This window comes from Acinonyx jubatus, chromosome C2 (assembly GCF_027475565.1).
Source record: "Acinonyx jubatus isolate Ajub_Pintada_27869175 chromosome C2, VMU_Ajub_asm_v1.0, whole genome shotgun sequence".
Taxonomy (NCBI): domain Eukaryota; kingdom Metazoa; phylum Chordata; class Mammalia; order Carnivora; family Felidae; genus Acinonyx; species Acinonyx jubatus.
This window is the reverse complement of record NC_069384.1, coordinates 85,104,205-85,123,176: the sequence shown is the minus strand read 5'-3', so window position 1 is coordinate 85,123,176 and position 18,972 is coordinate 85,104,205. Positions and strand designations below refer to the sequence as shown.

The following is an 18,972-nucleotide window of genomic DNA, read 5'->3' as shown; positions in this document are numbered from 1 at the left end:
TCTTCAGCAATTGTGTCTGTGAAGATGTATTAAGACCTCAGTTTGAATCCTAACTCTAACCTTTTAACAGGTGGGTGGCATTGAGCAATTTGTTGAGACTTTCGGGACTGTGTCCTCAATCTCTAAGGAGAGAGTATAATGAGTTAAAGCGGTTAGCAGCTCAAGTCATTAACTAAGGTGGTGGGGGGGAGCCTAAATCACAATTATATTTGAAAATCACTTGAATTACCCACAAAAACAATATATTGACTTAAATACACAGCACTACAAAGTAAATTTGGTGGGCACTAAATCTTTAGACACCACTTAAATAAAGAAATAAAATAGAATCCATGTATGCACATGTCTACAGCCATTTTAAGCTAACTCTAAAATCATCAGGGTGAATGGAGTATGGATGGACAACACAATTCCAGTGCTTAATAGATGCTAGTATCCTTCCTTTCTTCTGACCTTAGACTACCAGAAAATCTCCCAGAGCAGTCACTCTAATGTGGTTGTATGTGAGACATAGAGAATGACTTATCCCTGCGAGCACTCTGAAGGAAGAAACTTTGTAACTCGTATGGGGTTCTCACCCTGGCAATGACACTTAGAAGCGCCTCACTAAATAAGAGGATGATTTAGAGCCGGGGCCATTTCAACGTAATAACAGCACAGAAATTTTGAAAAACTTTCTCACAGAGAACTACCTCGGAGCCGTAGGCAGCCCTTAGCTCAGGAAATGCTTAACCCAGTGCTTCCGGCTTCCGTAGTCTCGCTCCATTTCGCGAGACCGAGGCTGAGCTCCTCCGCGCCGCCGCTTGGGGCGGTCCCGGAACACTTCCGGCAGACAACTGTGTGTCTGTGATGTGGCCTTCCGGCAGTTTCCAGGTTGTTTCCTCAGTCTCGGGGGCCACCAAGCTGAAGTAGTGAGCACCGAACGGGGTAGGGGCGGGGGGCACCTAGCAGCCCACCTGTTACTGGGTCCAGCAATCTCTGGCCATGGACCGGGACCTTCTTCGGCAGTCATTGAATTACCACGGGCCGTCATTGCTCTCCCTTCTCCGGAGCGAACAGCAGGACAACCCGCACTTCCGGAGCCTCCTGGGGTCCGCAGCCGAGCCCGCCCGGGGCCCGCCGCCCCAGCAGCAGTTACAGGGCAGGTAATGGTACGGCGCCGCCTCTGTGAGACGGGGGAGGGGACGCAGGTCAGGGCCCCACTACCGCCGCCGGGTGGCTGAGTCCTGGAGGAGCAGAGCAGCGGCCGCGAACACGTGAGGATTGCCCCGCAGGTGCCGAGGGCTGAATGGCGGAGGGTCCGCGCTGCGGGTGTGAGGGAAAGGCGGGAAGCGGACTGAACTTTTTCTTCCGTGCTGGCTAGCGGAGGCACGGAGTCTTTATCCAAAATCCCTTGGGCTTTCTTCTACAGCCCCCTCCCCCGCCCCCGCCCCCGCCCCGAGCTGCGCGGGCTACTTTTTAACTTTCCCCGCCCTCCACCTACTGGCTGGCGAATGAGGGAGTCTCTGATTAAAACTTTTTCTCGCAGGATGTGCGGCCCAGAGCTTAGGATGGATCTGCTTGGGCAGTGAAAGCCAAGAGCATAAGCTTGGCCTTGCTAAAACAGGTTTTACCCATAAGCCAGTTTTCATAAGTTTTGTTTCCTTTTAAGAAAAGAGAAGAGAGTTGACAACATTGAAATACAAAAATTCATTTCCAAAAAAGCAGATTTGCTTTTTGCACTTTCCTGGAAATCAGATGCACCTGCAACTTCTGAAGTCAATGAAGACAATGAAGGTGAGTTTTCTTAAAATATTTTGATTGCGGTTTGGGTTATTTTAATGCCACTTGAGATGAAGCAAAACACAAAGCAGTTGTAATTTGTTAATTTTTTTTTTCAGATGGTTATGCAGTCATGCCACCTTTAGAGCAGTTCATGGAGATACCTAGTATGGACCGGAGAGAGCTGTTTTTCCGAGATATTGAGCGTGGTGATATAGTGATTGGAAGAATTAGTTCCATTCGGGAATTTGGGTTTTTCATGGTGTTGATTTGTTTAGGCAGTGGCATCATAAGAGATATATCCCACTTAGAAATCACAGTAAGTTATTTTTCAGTTATTTGATTGCTTCTGTTTTTGATAAGAGTCATCTCAATGTGAAAATTATGTTTTTGCATCCAGTTATGCTTAAGTGTACCCTGCTGCCGTAGTTTCGAGAAATAAATATTGGAGAAAAATAAAATACTCTTTCTTTTTGAAAGAACGGTGATTTAGTTACTTGTGTAGTTTCCTCCTCCATTTCTGGTTTTGGAGGTTTATTTGGTCCCTTTGGTTGGCAGGGGTAGGGTCCTTCTTTAAATGCTTACAGATATCAGTGGATGTGGTGAGATTCATTGGTGTTCCAGGCTTATTTCTCCTAGCTGAACATGGTCTTAATTATTTAGTATTTGGCATTAGATACTTATGTGTGGATAATTTAGAAACAAATTTCTTATTTATATAGTTACAGTAGTTAAATGTAAATGGCTTGTGCATTATAATAAGATACTTTGCCCAAGATGAATTGTCTTGAACTTGAAATAATGTGTCAATTTAAAAGGTTTGATATTTGCCGTCTGTCAAGGTAGATGATAGAGGAAGAAAAGCAGAAGGCATCACAGACTGGATGATAGACATAAACTTTGGAGAATTTGCACTTAGTTTTCACTGGAATTCTCCTACTTTCTGAACAGTTTTAGTTTTGTTTTTAACAAGCACAAAATATCTATGTGTTTCATAATCCATACTTACATTTGGTTCCTAGAACTGATTGCAAATTTTGTGAGATTTTAGTCTTTGAACTGAACCAGAGAACTTGTTGTACTATGCGCACAGAAGTTGCTTATAATTAAAATCCTTAAATTTAGATTTTAGAGTGTTAGTTTTTTTAATGTTTGTGTCAACTATTAGCTCATTGTACTGAACAACTAGGATAAAAGATGATATTTCTCACCAAAGAATGGAATGTCTGGTATTTTAAAATACTTCTCATTGCAGGCTCTTTGTCCATTAAGAGATGTACCTTCTCACAGTAACCATGGGGATCCTTTATCATATTACCAAACTGGTGACATTATTCGAGGTGATCAGTTTCATCATATTAATAAAAAAGTAACAGTTGTCAGATTTTTATATTAATTTTGAAAATCTGTCTAATGAGAGTAGTGTTTGGAAAAATATATGTGTTTTTATGTTAGCTTGCATTTTCTTTTTAATCAGCTTAGTTTTGTTTTTTTGTTTTTTTTTTTTTAAGCTGGAATCAAAGATATTGACAGATACCATGAAAAGCTTGCAGTGTCTCTATATAGTTCATCTCTTCCACCACATCTGTCTGGTATCAAATTAGGTGTAATTAGTTCTGAAGAGCTTCCTTTGTACTACAGGTAAGTTATCCATGTTATTTCAACAAATTAATTGCAAAAGTTGCTTGATTAAAAATACCAAATTGTGTCCAACTTGTGACAACAAAGTAGAAAATTAATTTCTCTTATTTCAAAATATGCTCATAACCCTTAAGTAAAAGAAACCAAAATAATATTACTGTACCTTTGTGTACAAAAATGATATGAGTTTTATTTAATAGAAATGGAACATGCTAATTATTTTAGTCATTTTTATATTTTTGTTGTATGTGTGTTTTGTTTTTTTTAAGGAAAAGTGTTGAACTAAATAGCAATTCTTTGGAATCCTATGAAAATGTCATGCAGAGTTCCTTGGGATTTGCTAATCCAGGAGTAGTTGAATTCCTTCTAGGAAAACTAGGAATAGATGAATCTAATCCACCATCTTTAATGCGAGGCTTACAAAGGTATAGTAAATTAGTTATTATTCTTTGAAGTGGTGAAGTAAATGGTGCTGAGATCAAAAGCTATATAACTGAGGGACATATTTGACTATCCTTTTTTTTTTTTTTCAACGTTTATTTATTTTTGGGACAGAGAGAGACAGAGCATGAACGGGGGAGGGGCAGAGAGAGAGGGAGACACAGAATCGGAAACAGGCTCCAGGCTCTGAGCCATCAGCCCAGAGCCTGACGCGGGGCTCGAACTCCCGGACCGCGAGATCGTGACCTGGCTGAAGTCGGATGCTTAACCGACTGCGCCACCCAGGCGCCCCATATATTTGACTATTCTAAGACTAGCAGCTGCAATATGCTAAAAAGCGAGTGGACTAGATGATCCTATCTCCTGGAATGGAATCTGTTGTGATGATATGTGTAGAGAACGATGCAGAAAGTTTATAAGAATTTTGGGTTAAAAATACTGTTTGACAATAATAGTCATTCCTGAGAGTTTAAGAATATTCTTTTGTATGTGGAATACAGATTTCTTGCCTGTGATTTACTTTTTCAGAGTTGAATTTTTATCTGTTAGAGTGAAGGATTGTTACCAAAAAAAAAAAAAAAAACATATAGTTTGACTTTCATTTTCTTTGAACAGCAAAAATTTCTCTGAAGATGATTTTGCTTCTGCATTGAGAAAGAAACAGTCTGCATCTTGGGCTTTAAAATGGTATGAAAACTTTATCTTTCAACAATTGCATTATCTAGTCTAAAGGTTAGGATAAGGCAGGCATTCTTAAGTCCTTACTAAGACCAAATTTGTTTATAAATGAATTAAAATGATGTGTTTTGACATTAGCTTTTTTATAGGTGTGAATGGTGCTGTAAGCTTAACAGACTTAAATTTTAACCAGCATTTTCCATGTTTTCAAAAGGAATTAGTATACTGATAATATGGATTCATAGATATTTGTTATAAAGTTATTGAAAGGCAAAATACTCTCTATGTATATTGAGAGTATTGCAGACTAAATATTAGCCAAATTAAATTTGTTTTAAAAGTTTATCAATGCTAACGTTATGTTTGGATATTCTGAGAAATGCATGTGATGGTTTACAAATGTCTTTTTAGTGTGAAGATTGGAGTTGATTATTTTAAGGTTGGACGCCACGTAGATGCTATGAATGAATATAATAAGGCTCTGGAAATAGACAAACAAAATGTGGAAGCTTTGGTGGCTCGTGGAGCATTGTAAGTGGATCATGGCTTTTAAGGAATATTTATAAGGTAAATTAATATAAGATTTACTAATAGTTGAGAAGATAAATTCCTCTAATTTATTTCACATCTCTAGATATGCAACAAAAGGAAGTCTGAACAAAGCAATAGAAGATTTTGAGCTTGCATTGGAAAACTGTCCAACTCATAGGAATGCAAGAAAATACCTCTGTCAGACACTTGTTGAAAGAGGAGGGCAGTAAGTGTCAAATTTTTTTTTAATATTAAGTAGAGATCTAATACTCAAGCAGCTACTATAAAATCTTAAACTTAATGTAAGGAAGTAGCATCTTTAACTCACTTAATTCAGAACACTCTTAATTTCAATTTTGGTTGAAAATGTTTTTTAAATATAGTCCTTTTTAAGCCTTTTAGTGTTTTTTCCCTTATTACTGAGGTTATAATAGGTTGGAGATATTTTAGTGTCTTGAGTTCATTGTTCCGAATATCTGTTCTCCTTATATAGAAATATAAATGTGAAGGTCCAAAAATAAGGGAAGTACTCTTTTTCTTGGACACGCACACAAGAGGGTTTTTTTTTTTAATAGAGAGGAATTGGATTTTTAATTTATTTCATCATTCCAGTGGTATAATGCCAGAAGTATGAATTGAGAATTCTGTAGTTAGTTGTGAATAATATTTTGCCATTATATTCAGCTTATTGCTCTGCTCTGTGCAGTAAAATCCACAAACTCAGATTAAATGGAAGAGCAAATCATTAAGAACAAACCCTATAACTTAAGTTACTATCTTGAGATGCTGGCATACTACTTTGCATAGTTGTATCATAAATATTGAATGACTAACAGGCTAGTCTAATTTATAAAATGTGAAGAAATGTAATATTCCAATATAAATATTTTTGGTTATAGCCTACTTTAACAACTAAAAACCAATTTGTTATTAGTAGCATCTTTTTGCAACTAATTTTTTTAAATAGAATTACCACTTTTCTGTTTCATGAATTTGTTTTATTAATCCAGTTTGTATGATCATTCCATAATTCTAAATTAAAGAGATTTGCAATATTTGTTTTCAACTCAAGAACTTCTTTTTGTACCAAAGTGACTGAAGCACCTTTTTACTTTCTCATTAGGTAGACAGCTACTTAAATAAGGTTATCTTATTACCCACATATTGGTGTTTAGCTGAGTGGATGGCAACATCATCTATGTGTTATCCAAGCCAAAAATGTTGATAGCCTTGAACTGGTCCCTTACTGCCCACATCCAGTGATACAGAAGTGATCCCATTGAAGCCATTGGGTTTTGGGTTTTGTTCTGTTTCACAGTAATTACTTTTTCCTACTTTTGAAAAACCGAAAGTACTTTGCAAATCCTTTCTGCTTTGTATCCACCCTTTCTAATTCTGATTTTTCATAGTGTAGACATGACTAATCTAATACTTCTTTCTGAAGGCTACTTGTAATGTACATGTATACATTGGTATTTCCAACTTCATTAGTGAATATTCTGGGAAAATTTTTCATAAACTATTGGAAAAGCCAACCTATGTAATTTTTTTTTAAATATTTATTTTGAGAAAGAGAGAAGCAGAGAAAGAATCCCAAGCAGCCCCTATGCTGTCAGCACACAGAGCCTGATGTGGGGCTTGATCCCAAGAACCTCAAGATCATGTCCTGAGCCAAAATCAAGAGTCAGACTCTTAACCAACTGAGCCACCCAGGTGCACCCAACCTATATAATTCTATGCTAAAGCTCAAGATTATACTAAATTTATTGAAGACATTGGCTGATAATGTGTTTTCATGTATCAGACTAAAATCCCAATGCTGGACCTACTTTTGTCTTTAGTTACCAGTAATGGAGTACTGTTTTTCTGTAATACAGTATCATTAACTGCAGTCACCAGGGTGTACATTACATCCCCAGGACTTATTTATGTTTTAATTGGAAGATGGTACATTTTTACCACCTTCACCCATTTCACCAACGCCACCCTCCCCAACCCCGCATAACCACCAATCTGTTCTCCATATCTGAGTTGACTTTTTTTTGGTTTATGTGGTCTTTTTATCAAAGAAATAGTAAAAAGTACCTGATTTAAGTACTGCTTAGTTTGGAAAATGATTTGCTAAAAAATTTTTCTTTAAGTTCTGTCATAAATCTCTGACCTGTATAAATGAGGAATTTTTTTGTTTTTTCAGAAAGCTAAACCTTTTGTTTCAAATTTAGGTTAGAAGAAGAAGAAAAGTTTTTAAATGCTGAAAGTTACTATAAGAAAGCTTTGGCTTTGGATGAGACTTTTAAAGATGCAGAGGATGCTTTGCAGAAGCTTCATAGATATATGCAGGTGATTCTTTATTTCCTCTTAGAAATTTAGTGATATTTCAAATTAATGCCAAAACTTAACTTTCTTCTCGGGAAAACTATTCTAGATTACTTAGTAAGACGTTATAAAAAATTTCTTTTTAGATACAGCTTTTCCTAATTGGGTTTGAAATTGCTTCATAGTACTTAAAAGTAAAAATAGCCCTATGAGAAAATTCCTACTGCCTATGTGTGGTATGTAGTTTTGGGAATTGTCCTTGTAGTGAGCTTTCCTGATGGTTACAAATTCAGTGTTGTTGTAATTGAGTTAATTATAAAAACCTCTTTGAGAAATATTTTAAACTGCCTTTTCCTGTAATACTGATGATAATGTTTTCTCATGCATTTTCTTCTGAATTGGACCATTGCTGCTGTGTCTGTGACATCTGGTGCTGCTCATCCCCATCCTCAAACTGGAAAATGATTTCTTATGTAATCATGCATCCAACTGGGCTGTGCTATTTTTTAAATGGTTTGTATTTGAACATGGTGATTCCCCCCACAATTCACCTTAATGGAATTTATTTGAATTTTATTTATAAATTTGTGTCCTGTCTAAATTTTTCAATTTTTAAAAAAATATTTTTTCATGTATTTTATTATATATTTTATTTTTTCCCTTTCTTGCACTCTGGGTCATGGGTACCAATGCGATGGCTTCCCCTTTTTTCATGGAATACCAACTGCAATATGGTCCTCAATGTTACTCTGGCTCTTCCAATGATTAATGCCAAACACCTGTATGATTAATTTTTATATTAAAAATATTTCTTTAATGCTGGATATATGGTGATTTGGGTATACCCCATTTGATTTCTGGCTTGGGGGGGGTGGTCTTTTGAAAACTGGGTTTTATGTATTCTGCTATTTTTAACGTGTGGTTTTTTCCGATATCTGGGTTCTAAAAGAAATCTTTGGAATTAAGAGAAAAACAAGCTGAAAAGGAAGAAAAGCAGAAAACAAAGAAAATAGAAACAAGTGCAGAAAAGTTGCGTAAGCTCTTAAAAGAGGAGAAAAGGTAAACTATAACATTCAGTATTTTTTAACTTAAAGCAACTACTAAGTTGAACCAAAGTGCCATATGGAAGTAATGTAAGTAAAAAAAAAAAAAAAAAGTGTTGAGTTATAATCAGTAATACTTTGTAAGTATGTATACCACAAGTTTTTCTATAAAAGAAATTAAGCAAAGTGGAATCTGAAGGTAGAATTCTGCAAACAAACAATAAATAAAATATATGTTATTTTAATTATCTGTATTTTAGAGAGAAATGTTTTAGAACTACAGCAGTGGTTCTCAACTGGGGGCAGCTTTAACTCCGCCCCCTCCCCCCGGAGACATAGTTTGGTCATCATAACTGGAAGTGGTACTAGCATATAATGGCTAGAAGTCAAGGATGCTGCTGAACATCCTACAGTGATGTGGTAGCATACCCCCCCACCATCATCCTACCTCCCCAACAAAGAATTATTCAGGTGTTGAAAATGTCAATAGTGTTAAGGTGGAGAAACCACATATATTACAGCTAGCTGGATATAAGACTTCAGTTCTATCCTTTGTGTGTTCAGATGGGCTTAAGTTTTTTAGATAATGTTGGAAATGTAACTGTCTTCAGAAATGATGGATTTACTTTCAGTGACAACTGTCTACCCAGTATTTTTTCCCAAAAGTCATGCGTCCTGGTAAAATTGGACCTTGTAGTAACTAAGATTATTATAGTAATTGCTTATCTAAGCCACAGATTTTAGGAAACCTTTAAGGAGAACTAACAATAGAACTTTAAAATAGAACCAAAATCTTTATGAATAATTAAGAAACATTTTTGTACTTAACATCTGATGGGTTAACTGTATTTTTTAGGCTAAAGAAGAAAAGAAGAAAATCAACTTCTTCCTCTTCAAGTGTTTCTTCTGCTGATGAATCTGGTTCTTCTTCATCATCATCTTCCTCTTCTGGTCACAAAAGGCACAAGAAACATAGGAGGAACCGTTCAGAGTCTTCTCGAAGTTCCAAAAGGCATTTAGCTAATAAGGCATCCTCAAGTCAGATAGATCAGAATAGGAAAGATGAGTTCTTCCCAGTTCCAACCAATACTTTAGCATCTTTTCTTAACCAAAAACAAGAAGTGGAAAAACTACTGGAAAAGCAGGATAGGTTACCATATCAAAAGAAACAGGTAAAAGAGAAAGATAGATGCCCTGTCTCTTCATCTTCAGTTGAAATTCCGGATGATTTTGGAGGTAGGTCTGAAGATCCAAGAGATTTTTATTCTCAGGCAAGTAGTAGCAAAGCAGAAAAACCATATAAATCAGAAAAACATTTCTCCAGTAGAAGAGATTCCTCAGATTCCTTTTATAGGAATTCAGAGGACAAGGTGAAAATTTATAGTTACAGAAGATTTGAAAAAGATACAGAGGGAAGAAAAGAACACTATAGAAGGTGGGAGCCAGGTTCCATGAGGCATTCCACTTCACCAGCCAGCTCAGACTACTCTTATAAATCGGTTGAAAAATATAAAAAATATACTTATTCTGGATCACGTGATTTTGGTAGACATGAACAAAGATACCAGTTAAATAAAAATCAAGGAGAATATGAAATAGAGGATACTTATGAGGAGGACATTAAAACAGAGGCTCCAGAAACAGATGGACTAAATAGCAAAGAGCAGTCAGAAAGTGGAGTTAAAAAAAATTTACCTCAAAATTTACTCAATATATTTAATCAGATAGCTGCATTTGAAAAAGAAAAAGGAAATAAGCCAAAAAATTAATATGCCAAGGGAATCCGCACTCTTACACAAAAGGCTGTTAATGAAAGTTTTGGGTCTTTTATTTAAGTCCAGTGCAGAAATCTCCACTCCAAAAGCTATTTTATTTGTAGAGATTGCAGAAAGCAAATGCTTTTCAGCTATTCTCAAAATATATTTGTTTCAGTTGTGGGTGTCCTCACAGCTTGATTTTTAGGCTTTTCATGTATATGTTTCTGTATAGTATTTCTTACTGTGATGATTTAAACTTCACCTAAAGATAATTCTCATAGTATTGCTTCTTCACTGTATTAAAGTATATGAGAATACCTTGGGTCCACCTTATCCTGCTGTTTGAGAGAAAATTAAATTTATTCATTGAACACTTGGATTGTTTTCTTCAAAAATTATTTAACGGTCGTTTCTGTTAAATTCTTTTCCCTCAGCTTTTGAAAGAGATCTACAGTATTTGTTCTTTAGTGCCATTTTTTATTGATCATTTGAGTAACAATTTTTTGTAGAACTCCTAAGATTATATTGCAGATTATCTGTCTTGCCTAAATGACCTCTGAAGCTTGACTTAATATGGTTTGTGTACCAGCTTAGGAATAAAGCCATGAAAACTGAATAGGGGCTGATTTTGCTTATTTCTCTCTCTTTTTTTTTTTAAACCTTGTTAACAGTATAGCCCTAAGAAATTTCTTAACTTTAAATATTGGCAAGACCCTTAGAGTCTATGTTCCAAGCAAGAATAGATCAGAATAAAAAGAATCCTTTTAGCAAAAACAGCAGTGGCAAGAGAAGCACACTGTAAATCTGCTTTTCTCCTAAGGGAAAGAAAATTCAGAAACCGTCCTAGTACTGCATATGTGCAGCTGGGAAGGCACTGGGCATGTTTTTAATTAACCTAGAACTGGCCTGCATTTCTTCTTTTCTTAATATCTCTATCCTAATGCTTCCCTTGATGCCTCCTTTCGTAGGTCTGAATAAATGAGTAGGCCGACAAAGTCTGGTTTTACTCAGAATAAATTCTAGCAACTAGAGCTGAAGAAGTGACCTGGATCTAAAGATCCTCCCAAATTTGAAAACAGATTTGGAGATAGAGATAGGAGTCATTGTTGTTGATTTATAATGGTCTTTAGAATCTTTCCAATTTCAGATTCTAGACGCTGTAAATGACAACAGACCTTTAATGCTATCACTCTAAGTCACTCTTACTAGGTATGTACTATTTGTGGCTTTCAGACTTCAGCACTGGGGGCCTAATGAAAAAGCTACAGTTGTTTTGCAATGGAATAGAGAAAAACTGGTCAAAAATCATGGTTGATAGCAGTAGAAAGGTTACTCATGCGTTCATCTTTGTACAAGAAACTCATCTTAAAAGAGTCTGGTTCTTTCTGTGTACCTCCTTTATTATCCATACATAGTCCTACATAGTGGTTTTTGTAAAGCATGAAAACTATCTCTTAACATAGTCTTTGACCTTTAGGAATTGCTAGTACATCTTTAGTATTTTACTTAAACCATTTTATTTACTTGTCAAGAATTGCTAGTGATTATCTTTAGCTGTTTTTCTCCTTATTATGTCTGTAGTTGCACACCCAGTCTGTGTCTTGACTTAATAAGTAAATAAATTTCTAACACAATATATGGAAGTTAACTCCAGATTTGGAGTTAATGGGGTTGATCCCTGTGTCACCATTTAGCATTATTAAACACATGAGGCTGGAACTGTTACTTTATTTAGGAGTTAAATGTAGGCTTGTATGCCAACCTAGAACCTAACCATCCCACAAATACTGTGCTAGCCTTTGGGTGGTGACTCAACAGGTAGAAGTTATTGTGCAGTTTGTGTCAGGCCCTGTACATTTTGCATATATTTGACTATTTTAATAAACGTGATGTAGGTAACTGTTACTGTCTCAGTATTACAAATAAGGAAAAAAGTAGAAGTAACTTCTCCAAGATCACAGAGCTAGTAAGACAATCCCTGCCTCCTTAGAAGATAGTGTTTAATACTGAAATGCAAGTTGTAAGTAATTTACAAAGTAATTTAGGGCAGAGAAGAACTAGTGAACACACAAAGTGACCATAAAATTAATCCGTTTTTAGGTCTCCTGAATCTCACGCATTTACAACCATGTTTTACAAAAAAATTATTCATTGGACTTGGCTATCCCGTTTCCTGGCTATTTCTAAAAATAATAAAATATTCAAACAAAGATCAGGAAAGACAGGTTTGGTAGAAACCAAAGGTTTCTACCTTTTGGTGAAAGACAGTAGTTGCCACTACTACCTTTCAAAAGGAACTGTGAATGACACTTTTAAATAATGACAACTGTCATAACAAATACTTTTCTTCCAAGGTTTGAAGGAGAAATACACCATTAAAGTACATAGATTCTAATACATTTATTTAAAAGCCAGTTTTATAACATAATCCTACTCCACACTGTTTCAAGAGTTCAGGGTATTAGGCACATGGTATATAATAAGGTATAAATTGAATAACTCTAAATCTGGTATTACACCTCCACTGTAAATATATGGAGTTCCTATTGCAAATCAAATCATACCTAGCTCTCTTTGTTTATTAAATCAAGAAAGTCTTGGGGAAAAAAGTCTTGAAAATACATTATTATTCTTTATGCTTGGTTGTATATTGAGAGCAAAATGTTTAATGTATTTGACTTCTTTCAAGATCAAAATGGAGTAATTCCTAGGAACTTAAATATTTTTATTGATACATAGTGCTATCTCTTTTCCTATTAATTGCTTTCTTGGAGGGGGGAGGGTAAATGCTATTTTTTTGGTTAAAAATTTTAGAATCATACCAAAAGAATAAACTAACAGACTTCTCCCCCAGAAGTCCAAGAAACCTGTTTCTTTGAATAAAGAAAACCTAACTTCAGGATTTTCTAGGGTAAGTGAGAATTTTAGTATTATAAACTATTCATAGACAGTGATTCTTCATAAATTGCCTGAAAGATTGTTACATTACAATTGAATGTAGTTTCATGGCTAGTGTGAAATAATGAAGCAAACTATTTTCTAATGTAACAAACATCAAAAGAACAGTGAAAAACAATTTTATCTATGCTTATAGAACATGTGGCATTGTTAAGAATCTGCTATTGCTGCTTTCCTTCTCTGTGAAGAAAACTGTTTTTTTTAAACAGCTTTCACATCTTCCACTGGATTAAACTTTGGTCTAGTCATTATGTATTTCTAAACATGATTTCATTAGGCCTCGATTATAACATTACACAGCACCCAAAAGCATAGGGGAGATTCACTATTTTTGAAGTAAGATTTTTGTTTTTGTGTTTACAACTTCTACAGAAGAGATTAAGATGTTTATTTGCTGCCTTTTTTGTTTTTACCATTACTAGAGATGTTGGTAGCACTTGGCCTATTACTTGTGTTACCAATTCCTGGAGAAGAGTCTGGGAAGTTCAGCTCTAATACTTTAACTGAAGTCTGAGAAGCAGAAGTACTTGTACTTCTGGATGATCTAGAGGGAAAAAAAGCATGATTTTAAATTCAAAATTTGTATCAGTAGAGACCCCCTAACTAATAGCAAATGATACCATAGTCCCACAAGAAAATAAATCAAAAAGTATATATTCTTAATAGTACTACTAAATTTTAAAAGCATAACCATTAAAAAAATTAGTTCAAAGAAAAAAGGCAAGAATACAGTTTCAACTAGTTCAACAAATCTGAGAAAAATATTTTCAACTATAATCATTTTAGAAGTGGAATCATTAAGCATTAAAGGTTTTGCAAAAGTCATTATGCATAAAAGATAAAGCGAGAGCCAAGGGAATTTGGGTGCTGGCAAGAGTGACCATAACAATATGTAACTGAAGATAGAAGAAAATGCGAGTGCTATTGACAGGATAAAGTGATGGGGTCATTTGAAAAGCATAACTAGCTATATGATTCTGAAATGCTAAGTTTTAAAAATATGAAAGTACAGCAATGTCCAGGTGACTGCTTCCCATGTTTATGTAGAAACAGTTTTGTTTTACTTCAAACACAACGTTTTAGGATGTCCCTTTTTGTGAAAGCTCTATGGCAACTAATGAAAAGCAAATGGCTACTGAGTGTAGGAGATTAGGAATTTTAAAATTAGGATTATCATTAACTTCATTTTGTCAGCGAAGTACAGGAGTGTTGGTTAAACATCTATCTACCTGATAGAATTCTGGATAAAACTAAACTGCCAAAGTAAAGAATCATTTCCTTGTTAGGAAAATAAAGCAGGAAAAACAAAGTAAAATTCTGGCAACTTAAAAATTTATAACGTGGTTCCAATAATAAAAATCATATTCCATATGTTTGTACATCTAAGTTGTCTTTTTATGGTTTAAAAAATTCCCCTACTCAGGGTTGACCATGCAAGATGTAACCTCCAGAATTCCATACTTTATCCTACTGCAGTAGCTACTAGTCACAAAGCACTCCATGCCCGAATAGAAACTGACATCAGACAGAAATCAGAAGAGTCTTATCCTGCTAGCTGTTTTCTGCATATGTGACACTGACATAGTGGGTAAGGGTCAGCAGAGCACTGGCAGTTCCAATCGCTCTGTGTTTGCATAGGTTAGAGGGTTATTAACAGGTGGTTTCTAAGCCTCCACTTACCTTGCTGACAACAGTGAAGTCTGTGAAGGTGATCTAGAAGTCTGGCGACTACCTTTACTACCAGCTGTAGGTAGTTCTAAACCATTCTGGAAGAATATTCAACAGCGATAATTAGTACCACTGCATTTTCAGAAGAATATTTTTAGACCTCACTTTATGATAAATGCAATAAACTGTTTATTTCATGAAGTGTTTAAAAAATATTTTAACTAGAAGGTACTGTTACTACCTGCTGAAAGTATGTTTGAAGGATAATATGGATTTCAGCATTTTCTTCAGTGACCTTGACTAGCATTTCATCAATGATCTTGTGGAAGTGTTTCACTTCACGAAGTTTGATGTCTTGTTCTTCTAGTGTTTCATCTTTTGTGTCTTTCAAAAGTCGGATTTCCCTGGTGAGTTTTGCACACTGTTGGTCAATAGTAGCCAATTATTACTTAAACCTATTTTCCAGAGCTTAATATTTTTTGATGGATGGATAAAGGAGGATTTGGAGTTACCATTTGTAACTCCAAAACATACAAATATCAAAGGTCAGTTTTTAAAAATACAGTGATACCTGTTTAGTTACTCTCTCTAATTTTGGCTTCTGCTCCCCAGTTTCTTTATGTAGTTGAGATGAAAAAGCCTGCTTCTCTGATAATTTTTCTTTGACATTATTTGTTAAGTGTTCTATAACTTCTAAAGTATTTTCCATGCTCTGCAGAAAAGAAAGTGTAAACATACTTATTGGTTAGAATCAATAACTTATAACTTGCCAATTTTCAAGTATTCATTTAATTTTAATTCATTTGTTTTTATATAGAGCTTGCTTACCAAACACATTGTTTTCTCTTTCAGTGATGTGGTTTAGTAACTACTTTCTACTAGATTATTTTTATCTTTCAAATTTTGTTTAAGGAGCAATCTTTAAGGTGATCTTTAAGGAATTGAATGAAATAAAAATTTATTAAATAAAATTTAATGGATAATTAGCTATATAGTTCATCAGCTAATTAAGAAGTCATTATCAGCAGTCCATCCTGTGCTGAGTATTGTGGTTTTAATTAATTTATTTAACACTTTGGTCACTTATTTTTTTTTTCTCATTCAAATGAGACTTTTACTCTCTATTTCTCTAAACAAATTGTCTTCTTTGTACAAGATAACGAGATAGTAGGTGTAATAATAATGATAGTTAACTTTTACTAAGGACTTATTACTAAAGTGTGTAGAATTTACCTGGATATCTTCCTGTAGTTCCCTGATTTGTCTTTGTTTGTATCTGTATTTTTCATCAATAGCTCTTTTTTGTTCTTCTAGTTGGATTTTTAGTTCATACTCATCACCTAGAATTAGAGAATTCTTAAATTTTTAACATGCTGTGTAGAAAGCAAGCTTCAATCTTCTATTAAACTTCTAACATTTTTTGTTATAGGAGGTTAAATTCCTTATGTCTATTTGTTGAAAATCAATATGGTCATGTAGTAGCCATTCTTGTTTTGTCAACATAGCCAATATGCTGCCATTTTCTTCACATTTGAAATTAATTCCCTAGAAAAGTGAGAATTCAATATCACTAGAATAATGGAAATAACACCTTAGTCCTTATTTTAAAGGGGGGGGAGGTGATTAGTTTTTCTGATTCCGTCAAACATGGTACATTCTTGTTTTCCTTGTCTCACAATGTTCCTCTTTTTAAAATAAATAGCTACAGCTTTAATTGCATATATTCATATAAAATTTTTAATAACTCCCACATACTAGATGGAGTCACTTTTTTAAAAGACTGTTTATAGTTGTTGTTGCAACTTCTCAGCACTTGTAAGGTGTTTTCTAGAGCATAGATTTCTTTTTCAGCTTTGTTGATCTTAGCATCCAAACTGTCACCTTCCCTTTGAAGTTCTTCTTTTTCTTGAGCAGCCTATGAAATACAGAATAGAACTGATTGAATAAAATTATTTACTATGGGGGAGAGTGTCTGTTTTCAGGGCAAGAAATAGTATACTCACAACAATACCAATTTACCTTGGGGCCTACATGTAGCATCAATCATTTATTTCTTGCACTTGATTTAGAGTAGAACACTAAATCCCCAAGACATTCAAAATATAGCACATAGGATACAAACTGTGATGGAAGTGTAGTAACTAACCAAAGCTTGCATTAAGACTTTCCAACAAAAATTACCAGAAAGCAGGTATAAACTTTAGTGGAGATAGGGTTAACTTGGAGGTGGCTTCAGACTAGATATTCAATAAGGTGAATGTATGTTTCTGGCCTGAAAGAGGCTTAGGAATACTTTCTCATTTTAAGTCAGGAATAAAAGAGGTGAGCAAGGTACACCTAGGAAAGTAAATGCTTAGTATTTCCAACCCAGGATTTCAACATCTTTGAACAGTTAAGTAAAATTAAAATCAGAGTAGTCACTTCAATAGCACATATTAAAATCAGAATAGAAAAAGTTAGCATGACATCTGTACAAGAATAACATGCAAGTTTGTGAAGCATTCCATATCTTTAAAAGAAACACTGCATGATTCTACTTACATGAGATGCCTATTATAGTCAAATTCACACACAGAAGGTTGCATGGTGGTTGCCAGGGATTGAGGGGAGGGAAAAACTGTGACTCTGTGTTTAACGGGTAGAGAGTTTCAGTTTGGGAAGATGAAAAGTTCTGGAGATGGATGTTGGTGTTGGTTGCACAACAGTGGGAATGTACTTAATACCACTGAACTGCACACTTAAAAAATTGTTAAAGTGGCCAATTTTAAGTGTATTTTACCATATTTTAAAAATAAATTTTAAAAATTAGAGAAAGATAATTGCTAAATGTGGCTGGGAAAAAATACAGTCTATAAATTGCTGAAAACCAAATATTCCTCAGTAGTAGACATACTCAGTGACTTTTCCAGCTTAACTCTGTCACTGGGCTAGGCTGTCAAGAGTTGAATCCGAAAAGTTTCAAAGAATTTCTCTAAATAAAGGTTGACAGGGATAGTACATATATATTAAAAAGTGCCAAAAGACATCTTTAATCAAAATCAACTAATAATTTCATTTGTTAATTTATTCAATCCCTACGTATGTGTATTTAAACCAGAAAGTGGTCATTTAAAAAATTATTGGTAATTCCTTAACTCTTAACATTTTCACTTGTATTTATTATGCTTCAAAATATGTTACACATTTCTGTAGTAAAAAGTACATAATAAAAAATATAGCTTAGGAAGAGTTCTTAGATAAATTATAATTCCGGTACATGGAGTATAGAATTGGCAAGTTTTTTATTTGAAAAATACTGTAGTGGGAGAAAGCTAGAATGAATCAAAACAGCTAGATTTTAGTTTTGGGTTTCCCACAAGTGAGTTGGGTAACAATTCACTTTCCTTCTCCAAGTTCAGTTTCTTTATTTGTCAAACAAAGGTGCTGAGTTTGTACATTTATCCATATTTTCTGATCTAATTCCATATATACCTTAAACTTCTAGAAACTCCATGATCCTTTTTGGCTCTAAGAGAATAGAGAATGTATACCTTTTATCGTAGATTTAGAAAGCTGATATTAGGGTGAAATTTTTATTTACTCCTTTCTGTCAGCATTTTAAAGCATATTCTAGTAATTTCATTTTCTAATAGTTTCATTAAATTGTGGTCAGAGTTGAGCTGTTTCCTTATAAGGACTATGTAAGATACATTGAGTTTAGTTACAAAGAAATAGTTTCATTTTTATACATCTGGCACATGTAAGTGTTAAGAGTAAAACATTTAAATATGCTATACAATGAAACATGGAATAATGTGGCAAGCTGTGGACCCTGGAGAGGATGGAAAGTGGAGTGGCATTAGGAAACTGGGAAGGTAACTGATCACCTCTATTCATTTTATATATCCCTTATAGTGACATTTATCTAGCAACTTCACTGTGAACGGAAGGCATATACTCTTTTCCTCAAAAAATTTGCCTGTTTTCCTGAAAAATGGATGCATTATTACCACCATCATCATCACAGCAATAAAAATAATGACAGCTAACATTTACTGAGGGCTCATTTTACTCCAGGCACTGTTTAAGAGCTTTACATATATTTCTTCATTTACTTCTCACAGCAAAAGTAATAATATCCTCATTTTGCAAGTGAGGGAACTAAGCACCCCAAATGATTAAATAAATTATTCAAGTTC

The 18,972-nt window shown here is 34.8% G+C and overlaps 2 protein-coding genes and 1 long non-coding RNA gene across 3 annotated transcripts in view; 1 reads left to right on the top strand and 2 right to left on the bottom strand.

Moving 5' to 3' along the window:
• The window catches only part of LOC113599871 (uncharacterized), a 135,896-nt gene extending 135,087 nt beyond the window's left edge, over positions 1-809 (bottom strand). Inside the window, exon 1 of the long non-coding RNA XR_003420811.2 lies at positions 693-809. This is a non-coding gene — a long non-coding RNA (uncharacterized LOC113599871). The remainder of the gene's footprint in view (positions 1-692) is intronic.
• Positions 807-10,539, top strand: TTC14 (tetratricopeptide repeat domain 14). The gene is made up of 12 exons (XM_015072847.3): positions 807-1,145; positions 1,652-1,776; positions 1,881-2,080; positions 3,017-3,101; positions 3,273-3,402; positions 3,672-3,827; positions 4,459-4,530; positions 4,933-5,052; positions 5,156-5,278; positions 7,275-7,392; positions 8,318-8,427; positions 9,268-10,539. The coding sequence occupies exons 1-12, from the start codon at positions 985-987 to the stop codon at positions 10,178-10,180; spliced, it is 2,313 nt and encodes a 770-aa protein (XP_014928333.2). The 5' UTR covers positions 807-984; the 3' UTR covers positions 10,181-10,539.
• Positions 10,540-13,324: 2,785 nt separating this feature from the next.
• CCDC39 (coiled-coil domain containing 39) overlaps positions 13,325-18,972 on the bottom strand; it is a 44,509-nt gene continuing 38,861 nt past the window's right edge. The window contains exons 15-20 of the mRNA XM_015072854.3: positions 16,550-16,709; positions 16,028-16,134; positions 15,366-15,506; positions 15,036-15,215; positions 14,807-14,892; positions 13,325-13,670 (exon numbers count right to left, since the gene is read on the bottom strand). Of these exons, the coding sequence (XP_014928340.3) occupies positions 13,514-13,670; positions 14,807-14,892; positions 15,036-15,215; positions 15,366-15,506; positions 16,028-16,134; positions 16,550-16,709 (831 nt within the window). The 3' untranslated portion in view covers positions 13,325-13,513. The remainder of the gene's footprint in view (positions 13,671-14,806; positions 14,893-15,035; positions 15,216-15,365; positions 15,507-16,027; positions 16,135-16,549; positions 16,710-18,972) is intronic.